We start from the raw sequence: 18,966 nt of genomic DNA on the forward strand, positions 1-18,966 counted from the left end.
ATCTAACATTTGACGATATTTTGCTGGCACGTTTTACGACAATGCCTGGTGCTCATGCACCTGTGTGTGTGAGGCAAGTGTGTCTTCCATTTTGGCATCAGCTTCTTAACTCTTCCACTGGAAGGCATGTTGGCACCCTACTCTCCAACTCAGTCCCTGCCTAGAATGGGGTGGGAATTTGGGCTAATTATTGGTTTTCTTTTCCTGTTTTTATCCTCACTCTCTTCTAAAGACAGGCAAACTGAAGCTTGAGTAGCTAATAAAGGACTTTAGTGAATGGGGAATAACTCTCATATTTGGACTCAGTGGATGGGGGTGGGGAGGGAAGAGTAAGGATGGAAACAATGAGTGCCTACTGTATGTCAGGCATTGTGTCAGGCACTGAATCTCCATGGCAACGTTCTTGGCCTCCCTTTTTGACACATAAGGAGGCAGACTCCAAAAAGGTATGTGACTTGGTGGGACTCAAATTCAGGTACCCTTGATTCTAAAGCTTTGGTTCTTGATTGAGTGCATTGTGCCATCTCCCCAAGGAGGGCTAGATGCTGTGGTCAAGAAAATGAAATAGTCACTTCTGTTCATTCTCCTGAGAAAATACTAGTGGATAGCTCTCCTACCCTGCTTTAAAATAAAGACAGATATCCTGGGATGTTCCTGGTTGTTCTAGCGAACTGTGGGAACCTGGGGGGTCCTACAGTAAGTTATCTCATCCAAGGCAGTTGAAAGCAATTAAGGTTCCATAGCAATAGAGCTTCCAGAAAGGCAGTTTCTATCCCTCTGGGTTGCATTTTTCTATGCACAATATAACACTTGGACACATTATAACTCCAGTTTGTTTTAATGGCATGTCTGATTAACAAGTTTTACACACCTTTGTAAGACTACTCAAAAATGCAGTTAAATGATATGAAACAAATCTTCGATCAGAAGTGGGTGTATGTTATTCTCTGTCCTTTTGACTCATTCATGGTAACTGTGGGCACCCTATAATTTTGGATGAAGGAATGTACCACCTTTCATTTTTTTGGATATTTACTATCATCCTGCACACTGAGATGAACTTACCTTGGGTTTTATTTTATATTTGTAAGATTTTATTTATCTATTTGACAGAGAGAGAGAGAGAGAGAGAACATAAGCAGGAGGACGGGCAGGGAGAGGAAGAAGCAGGCTCCCTGCTGAGCAGAGAGCCCAACTTGGGGCTCGATCCCAGGACCCTGGGATCATGACCTGAGCCGAAGGCAGATGTTTAACTGACTGAGCCACCCATATGCCCCTTACCTTGGGTTTTAAAATAAATATTTTCCACAAAATTTTCTAAAAGCCAAAACTTGCCTTTTTGACGGCCTTTATGATAAACCTATGTGTTTCTTAAAATATTTCCACAAATATGTTAAAATCACTTAAAAGGAAAATCATTTCTATCAAAACACTGTCAGATACAGTACAAAGCACAAATTAAAAAAAAAAAAACCTCGGGTTCTCTTTGTGGGATATAAGCATAAATGGAAAATGACAGCTTAACTAGGAAGAATACACTGAACCAAAAAAAAAAAAAAACTGCTTCTATTAACTTGGTTTCTGAAATTCTATAAGCTACTCTCTCTGTTCACTTCTGTGGTTTTCATAAAGTTCTAGGAAACAGAATTGTTTTTATTGATGAAATCAGTCAGAATTGACCAGATTATGCTGAAAAAATAAGTAACCTTCAATCCCAGAAGCTTAATTCACGAAGTTCCATTTTTTAAAAAAAAATTATTTATTTATTTATTCATGAGAGAGAGTAGCAGAGGCAGAGGGAGAAGCTGGCTCCCCGAGGAGCAGGGAGCCTGATGCAGGACCCGATCCCAGGACCCTCGGATCACAACCTGAGCCAAAGGCAGATGGTTAACCGACTGAGCCACCCAGGTACCCAACATAAAGTTCCATTTACTACTCACTTTGGATATCCAAAATGAGTCTGCTGTGGGCTATATTCATCTTAGTCATTCAAAAATTCAGGCCTCATTTGAATATATGTATTCAGGATTCCTGCGGTGGTAAGAAGGGAATGGGGTACATGATGGATTGGTTCTTAAAGTTTCTACCCAGAAGCGACACATCATTTTTGTTGATTTCAATGGCCAAAGCAAATCAGATGACCAACTCAACCCAGAATAGGAAAGAGGGATAAAGTTGAACCATGAACCTGAAAGGAGGAAAGCTGGAAATATCAGATGAACCACACCAATGACAACAAATTCTGTATTATTGTACTTTTTAGAAATGACAAGCAGGAAGAAAATACAATAAAGAGACAAAAATTTAGTAACACACAAGCACATAGGCAAGTAATAAAGAGGTTCATATTAAAATATAGCTTCAGGGCCCTAAACGGTCTATACAGTGATTTGTCCCCTTTTAAATATTGAATCAAGTATCCGATTAATACAAACTCAAGGTCAGTCTGATTTTCTGTATAAAGACACAAACCTATACCATAATACACTCCTCATCAATCTTTATGGGTCTTACCATTGTTTGGAAAGGTAATCAAATAACTTGACTTTTCCAAGTTCAAATGGAACAAGAAGCATTTAAAAGGCTAAAATTTGTATTATCAAAACAGTGTTCAGTATTCCGCATTCTCAGTATGTCTACTTTCACATTCATTTTTGCCATTTGTGACAACACAGATGGACCTTGAGAGCATTATGCTAAGTGATATAAGTCAGAGAGAGAAAGACAAATGCTGTATGATCTCAATTCTATGTGGAATCTAGAAAAAAAAAAAAAAGCCAAACTCAGACACAGAGTAGAATGGTGGTTGCCAGGGACTGAGGGGTGGTGGAAATGGGGAGATGTTGGTTAAAGGGTACAAACTTCCAATTATAAGATGAACAAGTTCTGATGGTGTATTGTACATCATGGTGACTCTACTTAATAATATCATATGATATAGTTGAAAGTTGCTAAGAGAGCTCTTAAATGTTCTTGCCACATATAAAAATTTGTAATTATGTGAGTGGACAGATGTGTTAACATTATTATGATAATCACTTCACAATATATAAATATATCAAATTCTCATGTTGCCCGCCTTAAACGTATACAGTGTTATATGTCAATCATATCTCAATAAAGCTAGAAAAAAATCAGAAGAATACAAGTTCTGCAATACACAGTACTGTGACACAAGAGACAGGCAATTGCATTAACATACACTAGCAACAAATGCTGGAAACCAAAATCAAAACACAATAACATTATATTATACACCTGAAAATAATGTGACATTTTCTGTCAACTCTACTTCAATCAAGAAATTTTTAAAAACCACAATAACATTTCTGATTGCTCCAAAGAAAATAAAATAGGTAGGTATGAACCAAACAAAACATGTATAGGGTCTATATGCTCGAAACTACAAAGCATGATGGATGAAATCAAAGAAGACCTAAGAAATGGAGAGACATACTGTGTCCATGGATTGGAAAGATGGAACACATGGAAGTTGTCAGTTCTAACCGAATTCATCTATGAATATAATGCAATTTTGATCCAAATATGAGCACATTTTTATAGACATAGATAAGCTTATTCTAAAATTATACAGGAGGGTACAGGACTCAGAAGAGCTAAAACAGTCTTCACAAAGAAGAAAAAAGTGGGAGGAACCACTCTAGTTGATATTAAAGCCTCTATGTGACTATGATAATTAAGGCCATGTGTTGTTGGTGGAACACAGATGCATAGATTAATGGAACAGAATAGAGAAACCAGAAATAAAGCCAAACCAATATGCCAAACTGATGTTTGACTAAGGTATAAAAGTAATTCAATGGCAGGAAGATATTTTTCAACAAATCATGCTGGAGCAATTGGATATCCATAGGCAAAAAAGTGAACCTTGATCTAAGTCTCACACCTGTGTAAAAATTAACACAAAAAAGATCATAGATTTAAATGTAAAACTTAAGGGGCACCTGGCTGGCTCAGGCAGAAGGGCATGCACCTCTTGATCTGGGGGTTGTGAGTTCGAGTTCCATGTTGAGTGTAGTGATTAAAGGATAAAACTTTTTTTTAAAATGTAAAACTTAAAACGATAACACTTCTAGAAGAAAAATATTTTTGTTTGAGATGTAGGGCTGTGCAAAGAGTTCTTAGACTTCACATCAAAACACAATTTCATAAAAAGAAAAACTGATAAATTGAACCTCATTGAAATTAAAACCTGTTCTCTGAAAGCCCACTGGAGGAGAATGAGAAGAGAAACTGTAGACCGGGAAATACTTTCACATCATGTATGCAAGAAAGAACTAGTATCTAGAATATATAAAGAACTTTCAAAATTCAACTGTGAGAGAACATTCCAACGAAAAAATGTGCAAAATGCAACAAAAAGACAATTCTCTGAAGAGGATACATAAATGTCAAATAAATAAATGAAAAAACGGGAGATACCATTAGATATTAAGAAAATGTGAAATGCAACCACAATGAGATGTCTCTATATACCTATTGGAAAGGCTAAAATTAAAAAATAATGGCAACAATAAAAGTTGACAAGAATGCAGAGAAACTAGATTTCTCATACTCACAAATGACAAGATTACAGAGATGGAGGACAGCTTAGAGGTTGCCAGTGAGTAGATGGGGAGAGAAACTAGGAGGGACAGTAAAAGAGGAACACTGGGAATCTTGATGGTGCTGGCATTATTTAGTATTCTGACTGTGGCAGTGGCCACATGAACCAACACATGATAAAATTTCATAGAACTATACACACAGGCAAATGGGTGGTGTAAAACTGATAAAATTGGAATAAGGTGGATGGGTTGTCTAGATATTGTACTACAGCTATGCATGATGTTACCATTGAGGGGGGTGAAGGGTATTTGGGATTCCTCCGAATTATTACAATTGTAAATCTACAATTATCTTCAAATAAAAAAGTTTAAGAAGGGAGTATGACATGATCTGTGCTCTAAACCCCATTTAATAGGAAAAAATAAGGCATGAAAATAATCCTTGGTTTAGTTTAAATAAGACCTGATAGGAAGTCTAGGTTTGACTCACTCAAATTGGAGTTTGCAATTCAGAAATCAAGACCAACTAATACAAGGACCACCAGCATTTACACGAATGAAGAACCTTTCAGAAAATTCTGTTAGCTTTCTTATATAGTTTCTAAGCGTAGAAGAGATCCTGAGCAAAAACTGCCCAGTTGAAAAGAACCATTTGATCACAATACATTGTTTTAAGCTTTTTATAAAAAATTGTTTTAAGCTTTTAAGCCACTAGGTTTTGGGATGGTTTATTACACTGTAATCAGAATATTACATCAAGCACAGGGAGTGAGTGGTTGTAGCCAAACAGACGAGTTATAAATTTCAGTGAGTCTACTGATTTTCCATATTAGGATCCATGTTTGTAGTTCCTGAAACCCATTTTCCTGAATATATACTCTCTAGGCATGTTGGCAGTGACGATGGGAGTTGGGGAACACAGATACAAAGGAAATTGAACAACCAGTCCTTGCCTTGAAGAACTCAGAGTCTCGTGAGACAAAACATCAGCACACTAAATGGCATGAGAACAGTTATAAGGCAACAAATCAGCAAGTTCAAACTAATATACTACGGCACAAATTGAATGCATGTGGCAATGTATGGCTACCCAAACAGCGGGATGGAGCTAGACATTTTGGACCCTGAAGGCAACACTTTAGAAAGGGCCCTTTTTCCTTTGTTAACAGTGAAATAAACATCTCCAGCAAATGCAGGGGTTAATTGGATGATATTAACACTTCTGAAGAAAGGAAAAAGGAGGTAATTTCCAGGGACAATTTTTCTGGTTTTACTTTCCTGATATATGATTTTGGGGCAAGCTACAATTTCCCTGAGCATCCATTTCCTCTTCTCTAGGCTGGAGGTTAACAATCAGAGAATAGTGGGTTGAAAGTCAGGAAACCCTGACATGGAATCTCAAATCTGTCATTTACTAGCTGCATGGCCTTGGACATATCACTTCCCTCCACCCCATCCATTTCCTCTTCTGTGACATGAAGATGTTGAGCTCCATGGTCCAGAAGATCCCTACTGACTCTGACACTTGAGGCCACAGATAGTTCAAAGTTGGTCGTAAGGGGTTAAAAAGTAATGATGATGTATACAAAAGTACTCTGCAAGCCATAAAGATATATAGATGTTAGTAATATCAATATGGTCCAGTTCCATGTTAAAAAAAAAAAAATCCCTGTAGCTCTCCTCCAACTTTATGGGCTTAAAATATAAATGGGTACTTTCTGCCAAGGCAGCACTTTGGGGCTCTTAGAGGATTCTGAGAATTCTTTGTAACTACTGTCCATCGAATAAACACCTTTGCACTAGCCGCAGTGCTATTGTGATTTTAAGACTGGGTTCCTGGTCCAACTCCGAATCCCAGGGACTGCTAGAACAGTGGCGGCTGTGGTGGGGCACTCCAAGTTTTCTTCAAGACCCTTAAAGGTAAATGCCCTTTTCATGGCGCACAGGGAGGAAGCAGATTTCTGAATCATCCCTTCTCCCTTCATACAGACACCCATGTCCCCCCCCCCCCCCCCCCCCCCCGCGTGTAAGGACACCAACACTTTGCCACTTTTCTAGCCCCGGTGTAGATTTGGGAAACGCCCCCGAAATGATAAGCAGCTTGCTGGGGCATAGTTTTTAGAGACCAGCTCCTCCTGCGTTCCGCGCACCGGCTCAGGACCCGACCAGGTGCACTCAGAGGGGCCCTGCGCAGGAGGAGAAGGGTTGCGGGCTTCCAGACAGGGAGGTCAGAGGATAGCCGGGGTCTCCAGCGCCCGCGCGAGGGATGGGGAGCTCCTAGGTGCATTCCAGCGCTGAGGGGGAGGAGGGGCTGGAGGAGAGGTGCGGTCCCTTTAAGACCCCAACGCCGGCTTAGCCAGAGGAGGGGGGTGCAGTGGGGGCGCTGCGTGATGGGAAAGTCGCCGGCTGAGCCTCACACTTTCTCCCGATTTCTTAACTTTGGGGCCCGCAGAGCAGGAGGAAAGCCGCTGTGCCGGGGCGGAGACCGGGCTGCGGGCTGGCGGCTGCTGCGTGCCCGCCGACTTCCCGCCTGCGCGGGGCGGCTGGCCTCTCCGGCCAAGTGGGGAGCGGACGGCGGGCGGCGGGCAGCGGGCGGGCAGGTGGCCCCGGGCCGCCGCGCCCGCGCCTAAGCTCTGCCCCCGGGAGCTTAGCGAGCCGCTGCTCCCTCGTGGTGTGAGGGCGGTGATGTTTTTCCTCCCACCCACTTTTGAGTCCTCCCTCCCCCCCTCGCGCGCACTCTAGCTCTCGCCACAACCTGCGAGCCCCAGACCTCGGAGGAGCGCCCCGGGGAGCTCGGAGCGCGTGCACGCGTGGAAGACGGAGCAGGCCAGTGGCCAGGTCAGTGAGCAGTGCCCGATGTCCGCTCCCCCTACCTTCCTTTCCAGCTTTTGCACAGGTGGGGTGTCTTCTGTTGGCTCCAGCCGCCCCTGAACGGCCCCCCCCCCGCGCCCCGCTCTCCCCGGACCTGCCACCCCAACTCGCTGCTCTCGGGTCCAGCTGCCAGGGACCGGGTTGGAGGTGGGCTCCCAGGCGCCCGACCCGGGCAGGTTAGGGACCTTGGATTTGAACTCACCACTTGCCACTCCCTGCTGGGCCTGCTTATCTCCAGGCTCTAGCGCCCTGGGGAGGCCACTTGGCTAGCCACCTAAGGGCTTCTGCAGTCCCCTTAGTTACTTCTTGTGTCCCGAGAGGCTTTTTTCTCGCTTGCTGAAGTGCCCTGGACCTGCGGGTGATTAATCTGTGCTAAGTTAATGAAACAGGGCAGACGAGGCAAGAGGCTCCTCTACCCTCTGGACATCTGTCTCATTTTCCGGCCCAGACCACTGGGGTCAGAGCTTGTGATGCTGGACTCAGGAAGCAGCACCGTACTCCCAGAGTTTAGGGCCTGGAAAGCCTGCCTTTCAGACCCTCCCGGCTGACCCTGCCACTATGAGAATGGGCAGTTGAGTTCTCAGGGCTCCAGGGTGCCCATTTTGAAGGTGGAGTTGTGGGGAATAAAACCAAATGATGGCTGGCAAGGTGTTTTGTAAGCCAAATGTAAGGCATTGTTTGTCACTCATCAGCAGCAGTGAAAGCACTGACTCTGATTAGAGACACCCCGGGCTAGAACTGCCATTTTTTCGGTGGCCACCCACCACCGGTGAACTGAGCTTTTCTTGTTGGGTGGTGGAGTGGGAAGAGGATCTCAGTGGATGCGTGCGTGCCTGAGACCCCAGTATCTTCTTGTTGTTTGGCCCAGAGAGAATCACTACCCCCCGGGCTGACCCACAGAAGACAGCAAATGTGAGTTTACAAGGGCAGTCAAGCCTCTCGGGAGGATTAAAGAGACATTGTGGGCAGTGAAGAACTGGCTGCCGTGCTCATCCCTTAGCCAGCCTTTGGGAATGTCTCTTTGGTTCTCTTCTACCCAGGAGACCTCTTCTGAGAAGGTCCCAACTTCTGACACTTGATGGCCCAGATTACCTTGTGATTCCAGCCAGGCAAGGAGCCTTCAGTCCCTTTGCTTGCTGCTAATGAACTCTGTGAATGCTTGTTTCATAGAGGTTCCTGAATGGATATACTTCTTTAGGTTCTGACATGTTTCTTGTTCTTTTGTAAGGCCCCCTGACCCCCTCCCAGTGTTAGTTGCAGGATTTTGTGTTCTTACTTGCTTTCTTGGGTGGGGGCTAGATCCCCCAAAACAGGTCTGTGAGCTACTTTTCTAAGTAACCTGTAAGAGAGTCAGTGCAAGTTTGATGGCACAACAGCCCGAGTGAAGCAGAGAGTTAATGCAGAAATAACTCCAGTTAACTGGGTCAAAGTATAATTTGAAAAATTAAGGACAGTTTGGCTCTTTGCAAGTATAAGAGTCGGCATGTTTGCTGAGCAATGCTTGCTTAGGTTTTTCGATGCAGTCCGAACAAATGCCTTGAAACCACCTCCCTCCCCCAAAAGAAAAAGTTACAGGGATCAGGCGACATTGAACAGGGAGGAGTCCTGGGGAGGGAATTCTTCTCAGTTTATATTTCTGCACAGAATACAAAGACAGGACTTAAGATCTTGTAAATCAAAAGTGAATATTTGTAAAGCGATTCATTTTCTGATGTTCTCCATCACAGCCTGGGAGGCCACACAGATGACAGTAACGCCAAAAGAGATTAATTGCTCTCTCGTCACCAACTCTTCTATTTGCTCATAACATCAGTTGGGACCCAAGAAAAGCAAAAAAATTCTGAGAGCCGTTTTCTTGCCAGCTTGAGTTATGAAGCAATGCTACTGTTCACCGAATCGCCCAACCATTGTACAAGAAAAACAGCCCTGTTGGTTCTTGCATGGGGAGACCCGAAAACTGTGGTTTCAAAAAATACCCCCTGAAATCCATATGTGATTGTGATAAATTGGATTTCAGCGGTTAGAAAGTCTTTCTCACTCAAAGGCTTGGGGGATAAGCTTATTAAAGTAGGCTCAGATAGAACCTCACTGGGGTGGGTAGCTGTGTTGATTTGCTTCAAGGGGATCTGGTAGCTCTCAGAGGACAGAGATGTGCTGAGTGATTAAAGCTGGACCACAAGCTTACAGCGGGGACCAAGATGTCAGAACGACACCTTCAGGACCTAGGAACATGTCCTACAAAAATTTGGCCCTTGTTTAAGGAGCAGGAAGGATCATCTTGCCTTTATACTCAATATTTAGGTTGGCCCTTCAGAAACGATCAGTGTGCTCAGTTCCCACTTGGGGTTAACCCTAGATTGAAATTTGAAGTGTCTTGAACATTTACATGTTTTCTAGCCATCCACTGGATGGGTTTTACAAACTCCAAAGTCTATGGAAATGACCTGTGGCTAGACCTGAGCGATAGCAAACTTTCTGTGTTCTAAGGCTCAAACAGCTTAAGATTTCCACTCCTTAGACAAGAAATGCAAGTCTCATACTTTAAAGAATTGCAGTTGCTTTGATGGTCTTCTGCATGGTGGTGCAGTGCAAACACATTGTCTATATAAATTGGCCTAATGTCCCTAACGTTTTGCAGTGGACTTCATGTGAGAGCAATATGTCTGACCCGTCAAGGCGTTTAATTGTATCCATTTGCTAACTACGTCCATGTTTTCCAACAAAAGTAACCAAACTGCAGATCTTTATAGATCTCTTAGAAGATGTAGGAGAAACATTGACCGATTTACCCCTCCTCCCTGAAGGATTAATAGTAGCAGTAGTCTTGAAGCTAAGATGAGTTAACTTGCATTTCAGAAATTGTTTGGGGGTGCCTGGGTGGCTCAGTGGGTTAAAGCCTCTGCCTTTGGCTCAGGTTATGATCTCAGGGTCCTGGGATCGAGCCCCGCATCAGGCTTTCTGCTCAGTGGGGAGTCTGCTCCCCCCTCTCTCTCTGCCTGCCTCTCTGCCTACTTGTGATCTCTGTCTGTCAAATAAATAAATAAAATCTTTAAAAAAAAAAAAAAGAAAGAAATTGTTTGGGTCCCGTGCCTATTATTTTTATCTTTGTTGCCAAAGGACCCATTTTGCAAACCCATTTCCCTTTTCTCCTAAAGAAAAATCTCTTGAGAAATCAACTCTAATTCTGTTAGAAAGGATGATTTCAAAATTTGTTTTTATTTTCCTATGATATGTCTATAAGGATTTTAGCCTTAGCATTGGATAGGAATGCATGATCATTTGCTTGAATCCTACCCGACCCCCGCCCGCAATCTTTGCAAGACAGGAGAGGCAAGTGCTCTTTCTCACACAGGAAAACAGTGCTTACACTTAATATAAATTCTCCAGCATTTTTCCCCCCTGGTGAGTCAAAAGTTTAGGCATGGGTGATCTCCATCAGTTTCCGAGGACCTAAGTCTTTTTTTTTTTCTGCTTTCTTCTCAGCCGCTTCAATACACCAGGCCCTGAAAGTTTTGAGTGGCCTTTTGCAGTGGCGAAGATGAGAAAGAAGTGGAAAATGGGAGGTGTGAAATATATCTCCTCCTTGTTGCTGTTCTTTCTTTTCCTAGAAGGAAGCAAAACAGAGCAAGTAAAACGTAAGTGTCTTGAGATTAAAAAAACATGATACTTTCTTGTAATTTCTTTGAAAATGTGCTTATAATCTGTAGGGATTGTGATTTAGCCCAAATGTGGCCATACAATTATTCTAAGAGAAGAAAGTGAATGTTACTGACTTATGCATGAGTTGATAAAAGAATGGGAGCTCTGCATCGGGCCAACTAAATTTAGGGCTGTTTTTCTGATTTTCATATAGTTTTCATCTCCTAGAACACATGACACATTAGCCTACTTTCCTTTTCCTGTTCTAAACTGTACAAATCTCATTCCATTTTACGTAGCTCTAGAAATATCTGACAGATGAGCTGGATTTTTTCCCAAATTTCAGACTCTTCAGCAGAGGTTTTCAGTTTATGAAAAAGAATAACACAGAAAAGAAAAAAAAAAAAAGAAAAGAAAAAGTAAGGCAGGCTCTGCCTATTTCCTTATGCCACAAAACGAAGAAGGAAAAAACCTTCACATGAACTGGATTCAGATGAAAAATCCTTTGAGGAAATTGAGATTCCAGGGACCGTGAGCAAATTGGATGCTGTTTATTGAAAAAACGTCCCCGCAAAGCCAGGGAATATTTCTAGAAAGTCAGCGATCCATGTGATGGGCTAACACATTGGAGAAAGCCGAGTGGCAGGAAGGGGGTATAATTACCCACGTTTGGGAGATTGATGTGTAACCGTTGACATCGCTGCTCTTGTTAGGAGCTTTCTGCTGAAAGTACGAGCCTCACCTTCTTGGGGCCACTTGCAGGCCTCTCTGGGGTGGACGCTTGCTCTAAATTGGAAGGAAAAGCCATTGCTCGGGTTCCCCTCTTTGGCTGCATCAAAAGAAGCACAAAATGGAGACGGGCCAAGAAGGGCATTCTCTGCTCCACTGAACTTATTCATGAAGAGGAACTGTGAAAATCTTCCTGGTAGGAGCTGCAGCAGCATCTGAAGCCCATCACTGAAACATTTATCTCCTTTATCAGCGGAAGTCAACTATAGCCGGCGAGAGGCTTGCTGACAGGGAGAACGGTGCCAAATCCATTCCACCATGACGTGTGTTTCTGTCCCCCTGCGCTTTTCATATTCCTCTCTGTCTTCTTCCCGGGAGAAGGGGTGCTTTTGATTAGGCTTCTGAGCACAAGTGACCTGTGGTGATACCTAGCGTGATGAGGGCACGAGAAGAAGTCTAGCAGGGCCCAGGTTTCAGCAAGGAAACTCTGAATCAGTCTCTCTCTCTCTCTCCTGTTTCCCTCAAATGACCTCCTTCTGCCAGAAAACTCTCCTTTGAGTGGCTGTGATAGGAAAGTTGTCCATTCATCCTCAGCTCCGGTTACAACCCAGCTGGGCCTAAGATCCTTGCTCTCTTAGGAAGAAACTTACTGATGGCTTGATAAGGGAAAGCTTGCAACTCTTGGAAGACCATCTCTTCTGGGAAGTCTTCCATAGGTATGAAGACTTGAAGATTACTGTCCACGCAATCTTGAGCTTAATTGACAAACCAAAGAAAAATAGGACTTCAAAAATATTTACAGGCCCCTCCTGCCCATGAATTTGTCCCAAGCCCTTTTAATATTCTGTTGGTGTCAAAATGATTACATAGTAGATGGCCTAGACCCCCCAGTTCTCTTCTACTGTTTCTGGGATATAGTCAGATGATGAGGCTAAGGGTATGGTTGTTCCCGGAATGAGCGGTTCAGGGTCATTCCGTGTGGCCATGCCCAAGCTAACTGTCTTGAGGACATGTGCTAAGTTATCTCCACTAAAGGGGAAATCTCAAAGCATATGCTCTCTGTATGTTGCCTTGATACACACAGACGCACACACACACACATACATAAAAGGTATGCATGGAGATTTATACTGCAGCTCTAATAGGGAGAAGTCAGAAGCAGTGGAAATGCCCGTCCACTTGGGGTTGGTTACATAAACGATGTTTGTAACATACTCTCATGCTACCATTAAAAACAGTGCATATCATAAGTTTGAGAGCCCCGTGAAATGCTTAATTAAGTCCTTTTTAATTTTCTTAAATTTAAAATTAATAATACTCATCGTCCAAAACGATCTGAAAGTATCTGGGCTTTATAAAGAAAGTTCGTCCCTCAGCTACCAATGCCCTTCCCAGGGGTAGTAGCCATTACTAATAGTTTGCTATGTGATCTTTCAAACTCTTTTCTCTGTGTCCTAAAAACACACGTATGTGTTTGTTGGTTTTTTTTTTTCTTTTATGAAGATGGGGTACGACATGTATTTTCTATAACTTTTATTCAGATATGTGTCTGGGGCCTCCTTCACGTCAGAGCCTTGCTGTATAACCGTGCCATATTCTTTCTCATGCCTGCATAGTTTCCCGTCGGATAAGTGTGCCATGGCTTAATTAACCAGTCACTAGTTGTTTATATTGAGGTTGTTTCCAGTTTTTGCTATTAAAACTAAGGTGTTGATGAATACCTTTTGGGCAATTAGGCAAGTATTTTTGATCAGAGTGGATGTTGGGTTTTCACCTTGGTGAGCACTGTCAAATTATCCTCCAGAATGCGTTGCATCCATTTATACTTCCACTGTCTGAGTGTCCTTCTCTACCTCCTTTACTAAAAGTATAATTAATCTTTGTATCTTGTGGCCCATTTAATGGGGGGAATCATGCTACAGCTTTGCCATGGTATTTTCCTACTACTGGCATATCTTTGCAATTCGTTTTCAATCCAATTGAATTTCTTCAGTGACTGGCCCATTTTGCAGTTAGGTTGCTTGTCTTTGTGGTCGGTAAGAACTTACTTATGAACATTTTGTTATATTGAAACTTGTTAGTGACCTTTTGTATTTAAAATACTGTTTTTCCCATCTGTCCTTTGCTTTAAACTTTAAGACGGATTTGCCCATGGGGAGGTTTTAAGTGTTGATGTCATCAGATCAGTTATTTATTTCCCTTATGGCTTCAAAATTTCTTCTTCCCAGGGAGGTCCTTACCACTCGCTCTGTAATATTTTTTTTTCTACTGCTTCCATAATGTGGGGTTTTACCCATAGTTCTCTATTCCATCTAAAATTTATAGTCATGTATAGTGTGCAGTGGGGAGCTAATTTTTTTTTATCTGTGGGTGGTAGGCTCATGACTTCTTTTTGTTCATCTCTGTGCTTGTTTATTCTGGAGTTTCCACATTTGGCAAGTATGACTTTTATGACAGGGATAAAAATCTGGGAAAACTCCGGGAAACCTGGAAGTGTAAAGGTAATACATTGTCATGTCTCTCCTTGCTGCCTGATGCCATTTTACAAAAGGGTTTTGACCCTTCATGGGTTGATTTCAGTAGAAGCACCTATATCAATGCACACACTGCAGTCTGTTCGCTCTCCTGTCTTGGGCATCAGGGTGGAAAGAGGGGGGCATGCCATTTGGTCAAAGAGGCTCACTCGGTTGGTGTAGTATATGCAGAGGTCTGGAGAAAAAGCCATATTTGCAGAAGGCTGTTTTCACAAGGAAAGGGAGGGCTGCCACTTGCTAGTAGCCAATTAGCTGTTAGTTATGTTGCTCTCCCAGGAGACAAGTGGGCTTCTGGAACCTAGGGAGTCCTGATGGTGCATTGCAATGGATGACAGAGCCATGTGTGGCTTATAGAAAAGTCTGTTACTGTCCAGAAGCAACAAGGTTTGAAGTCCGAAGCGGAGGCGGCTAGGGGGTTGGGGAGGAGGGGGGTTCTTTCAGGAACTCCATTATGCTTTGTTGTTGAAGTTGTAGTCAAAAAGGCCAGGAAGCTCTTTTGAAGTTCAAAGGAGCGTAACATTCAGCGCATGATAATTCATGCAAATATGGGACAGGCACACTGAAGAGTTTGCCTCTTTTGGCAGTTCTAACGTGGTTAATGAACGATGGATTAAAGTGAGGTGGAACAAGTGAGTTGTGAGGAATATTCAGTTATGTATTTCCAAAGGACCAGGCTGGGCCAGGTCTGGCAAAGGTTCTGGGGAGAGGGATTGTCCGTGTATTTCGTGGAGTGCGTTCCTGCTGGACAAGGTGTTAGCTGGATCTTCCAGGAGACTAGAATCTCACTCATTTTTTCTCTTCAGGAGAAAAGCTTCCAATATCTGCCTGAAAACAAACCTGTTACGGAGCCTACCCTGAGCTTCTGTCATGCAAACAAACCAGACAGGCTTGAGTTTTCCTCTTCTAGCTTCTTGCTTGGACATTTGATTGGACTTTATTGGATGGCAGAAAGAATTGCAAGCAAAAGAGTAGATTGCTTTACGTCTTAGAGGCTCTTGTAGGTGGAAGTAGATGAAAGGGAGAACACCTCAACTTTGGATACCTTTATGTTTTGTAAAGTACATTCTTCTTTTTTAAAAAGATTTTATTTATTTGAGAGAGAGAATGAGCGGGAAGAGCAGCAGAGGGAGAGGGAGAGGGAGAAGCATGCTCTCTGCTAAATGGGGAACCTGATGTGGGACTCAGTCCCAGGACCCTGAGATCATGACCCACATAACCCACTGAGCCACCCAGGTGTCCCACAAAGTACAATCTTAATGATTCTTTATTTTATGTCGGGGGTGCCAGTGGGGTTGGGAGTGGAGGCTCTGGGGTCAGCTTAGATCCAAACCCCAGGTCTTCAAATTCAGTGTTCTGTTCATGACACTAGTTTGCTTCTAGCAGTTCTCTAAGGGAAGCAAGTTCATACTCTTGAATAGAAGCCCATTCCTTTGCTTAGGGCAGCCACTTACCACATAAGGGGTGATCCAAGTGAATGAATAAAGAACTTTGTAACCAGGATTCCTAGGAGAGGCGGTATACTACTGGGGAGTTAAAAGGGACTAGCATGAACGTTATTCAGGAACCTGAAGAAGCTAAGCCAAAGGAAATTTGTGAGGAAGGTTAAAAATATGTGCCTCTGTGTCCATGCTTCTTAGATTTCCCTGATTTCTCAGTAGGATTGGAATGTCCTCAGAGTCTAATGGAAAGAGGACTGTGCTTTAAGGCAGGAGACCTGGTTTCTGGTCAGTTCTGTTGCTTGCTATGTGGTATCAGTTGAGTCATTCATGCTCTCTGAATGAAGGATTCTCTACTTATAAGCTGAGAATTCTTGTTCTCTGGACGGCAAAGTGAAGGATGCCAGAGTAGGCACTGAGGAGGTGGGATGAGGGAAAATGAGGCTCTGGCTTTGGGTCCTTGGAGCACACCTGGACTTTTATCACTGTCCCAAGGTCATTGAAAAGAGCGTTATTCCTTTAAGATTTATAGCCTGGCTGCTTCTAAAAAAAGATTAGGTACAGGCTATATATGAAAGAATAGCTGCAAGCTAACATTTTTAAAGATGAAATGAAATAGAGCACCTCTGAAGAAAGTCGGAAGCATAGATGTTTTGAACGCCTGCTTTGGTGCACTGTAGCATTCCCACTCCAAATTTGGTTTGTGCTTCTGAAAAAATAAAAAGGGAGTCTGGAGTGGCTGGCAAGAGAAAATTCCAGTTCATCTACAGATATCATTCCTACCTCCCACCCATTTAGGCAGTATTGATCATGGGATGTTTGAATAAGGCACATTTGGGTGGTACAAGGATACCATCTGTAACCTTGGTTTCAGAGAAGAAAGAATAGCCTTTCTTTATTGACTCTGTAAAAGAAGAGGGCAAGTAATAAATTATAACTCAATAAGTCTTTCTGTAAGTGTGAAGGCAGTGTGGTCTAGATCCTTTTAACTTCAGATGGTCTAGACATAGACTAAATTGTCAGTAATTAGACACCCTAAGCAAGCTTTACATTAACATGTTTTTTTTTTTCTGATCTTAAAATAGATGCCAAAATAAAAAAGCTAAGGTACCTCCAAAAAATAATAAAAAAATAAAATAGATGCTCATTTAAACATTCAGAAGACACATAAAATATAAAGAAAATGGGGACACCTGGGTGGCTCAGTGGGTTAAGCGTCTGCCTTTGGCTCAGGTCATGATCCCAGGGTTCTGGGATTGAGTCCCGCATCTGGCTCCCTGCTCAGCAGGGACATGCTTCTCTCTCTCTCTGTCTCTGTCTTTCTAGCTCTGCCCTTCCCCCTGCTCGTGCTCCCTAGTGTTTTGTTTTTTTTTTCCATGCTCGGCTATGCATATGTAGTATCATACATATACATTATTTCACTAAAATGAAGCCCTGCCTCATAACCAGTTTAGTTTATTCTGTCAATTCACAATAGATTCTTGAAAATGCACCTGCAATGGTGATAGATCCCAAGTTGTTTGAAGCGAAAGCTGGATTTTTTTTTTATATATATATATATCTGTCTCAGGGCATGCAAAGGTGACCCCGCTGTGAATAAAGTTCAAGAGCACATCTTGAGCTCTTTTTTTTCTTAAGATTTTATTTATTTATTTGACAGACAGAGATCACAACCTGGCAGAGAGGCAGGCAGAGAGAGAGGGGGAAGCCGGCTCCCCGCTGAGCAGAGAGTCCGATGTGGGACTCGATCCCAGGACTCTGGGATCATGACCTGAGCCGAAGGCAGAGGCTTAACCCACTGAGCCACCCAGACGCCCCACATCTTAAGCTCTTGACCAAATGGAAAGCAAACGTCCCTTAGCAGAGACTTACGCTGCCGAGGTGCTGATGGGAAGAACAACTTGTTTGTTCAAACAAGAGCTTTGATTTTTACCCAAAGTCCTGTGTCAGATGACATGTAAGAGATGATTTTAGCCAGAAAAATACTCAGGTCAGGTCTCACCAGCCAAGCAGCCTTTCTGTGACAGGATCTCCATGTGGCCTCATAGTAAGGACTGAGGAGAATACCACCAACTACCAGTTACCTGTGCTAGTGGGGGGCTAGAAAAGCACAATAAATTGAGATTTCATAGAAGTCTCCAGTTCTTATCTGAGTCGGTGGTGTGGCCTTACTCGCAGTCAAAATGCTTTGAAATATGGACTCTTTTCTTCTCATTGAGTTTGCCCACCTACTCGTAGAAAATTGAAATAGCCACCAAGGCGCAGATAGTGGGAAGGCCATGATGGTAGAGGCTGCTCAATATATAAGAATTTGAATTAATTTGGGGCAAATGATCTAAGTAGGAATAAGGTAACTAACCCCAGACACACAGTAATAAGCTGAATATGCGGGATGGAGACTTTGGCTTTTTCCTGGCTTCCATAACCTGGAAGTGAAGTCTTAAAGCCCAGAGGAAATCTGATAGAGACTTCAATCCTAATAACTCAACTGCCTGAGAAATAGGACACTTTTTCATGTGTAACTACTATATCTTGTTTTGCCCTTTCTGCACTTGGCTTCAAGTTTGATAAATGACAGAAGTATTTACGCTTTTTCCCCCCCTCTGCTTTATTATAGTCTAAAGTAGCCTTTTAAAAAATAATTAAAAAGGAACTTGTGTACTTGATTTATCCACTCATATAATGAACAGCAAAGATTCATTGCTCTTTTCACTGACTGTATGTGTTATAATAAAATAAATATTATTGTCATACTTGCAGGATGATGTGTCTACAGTAATAGCTCTTATCAAAAACAGTTCCAAAGAATGTTTTCTTACTTTTAGACTGACGATTAAGTTATTGACATTTTGACCCAGTCCTGGGTGCTAGATGGTAATGATTGGGCAAAACATCAATGGCATAGTCACGTATCTCTGTTGTTTACTTTACTTTTATCTTTTTTAAAGATTTTATTTATTTATTTGACGGAGAGTGGCACAGCAAGAGAGGGAACAAATGCAGGGAGAGTGGGAGAAGGAGAAGCAGGTTTCCTGCTGAGCAGGGAGCCTGATTTGGGGCTGGATCCCAGGACACTGGGATCATGACCTGAGCTGAAGGCAGACACTTAAGGACTGAGCCACCCAGGTGCTCCCATTGTTTACTTTTAATTATCATTATTTTTGTTAACAGGGGCCCCTAAAGTAGCAG

At 42.7% G+C, this 18,966-nt stretch overlaps 1 protein-coding gene across 6 annotated transcripts in view; it reads left to right on the forward strand.

Moving 5' to 3' along the window:
* Window positions 1–7,278: 7,278 nt before the first annotated feature.
* Window positions 7,279–18,966, forward strand: part of LOC111160958 (chordin like 1) — a 116,444-nt gene continuing 104,756 nt past the window's right edge. For all 6 annotated transcript variants that reach the window (XM_022524360.1, XM_022524362.1, XM_022524365.1 and 3 more), the window contains exons 1-2: window positions 7,279–7,406; window positions 10,923–11,074. In XM_022524360.1, the coding sequence (XP_022380068.1) occupies window positions 10,978–11,074 (97 nt within the window). In that variant the 5' untranslated portion in view covers window positions 7,279–7,406; window positions 10,923–10,977. The remainder of the gene's footprint in view (window positions 7,407–10,922; window positions 11,075–18,966) is intronic.

This window comes from Enhydra lutris, unplaced genomic scaffold (assembly GCF_002288905.1).
Source record: "Enhydra lutris kenyoni isolate GAN:26980312 unplaced genomic scaffold, ASM228890v2 scaffoldscaffold80, whole genome shotgun sequence".
NCBI lineage: Eukaryota > Metazoa > Chordata > Mammalia > Carnivora > Mustelidae > Enhydra > Enhydra lutris.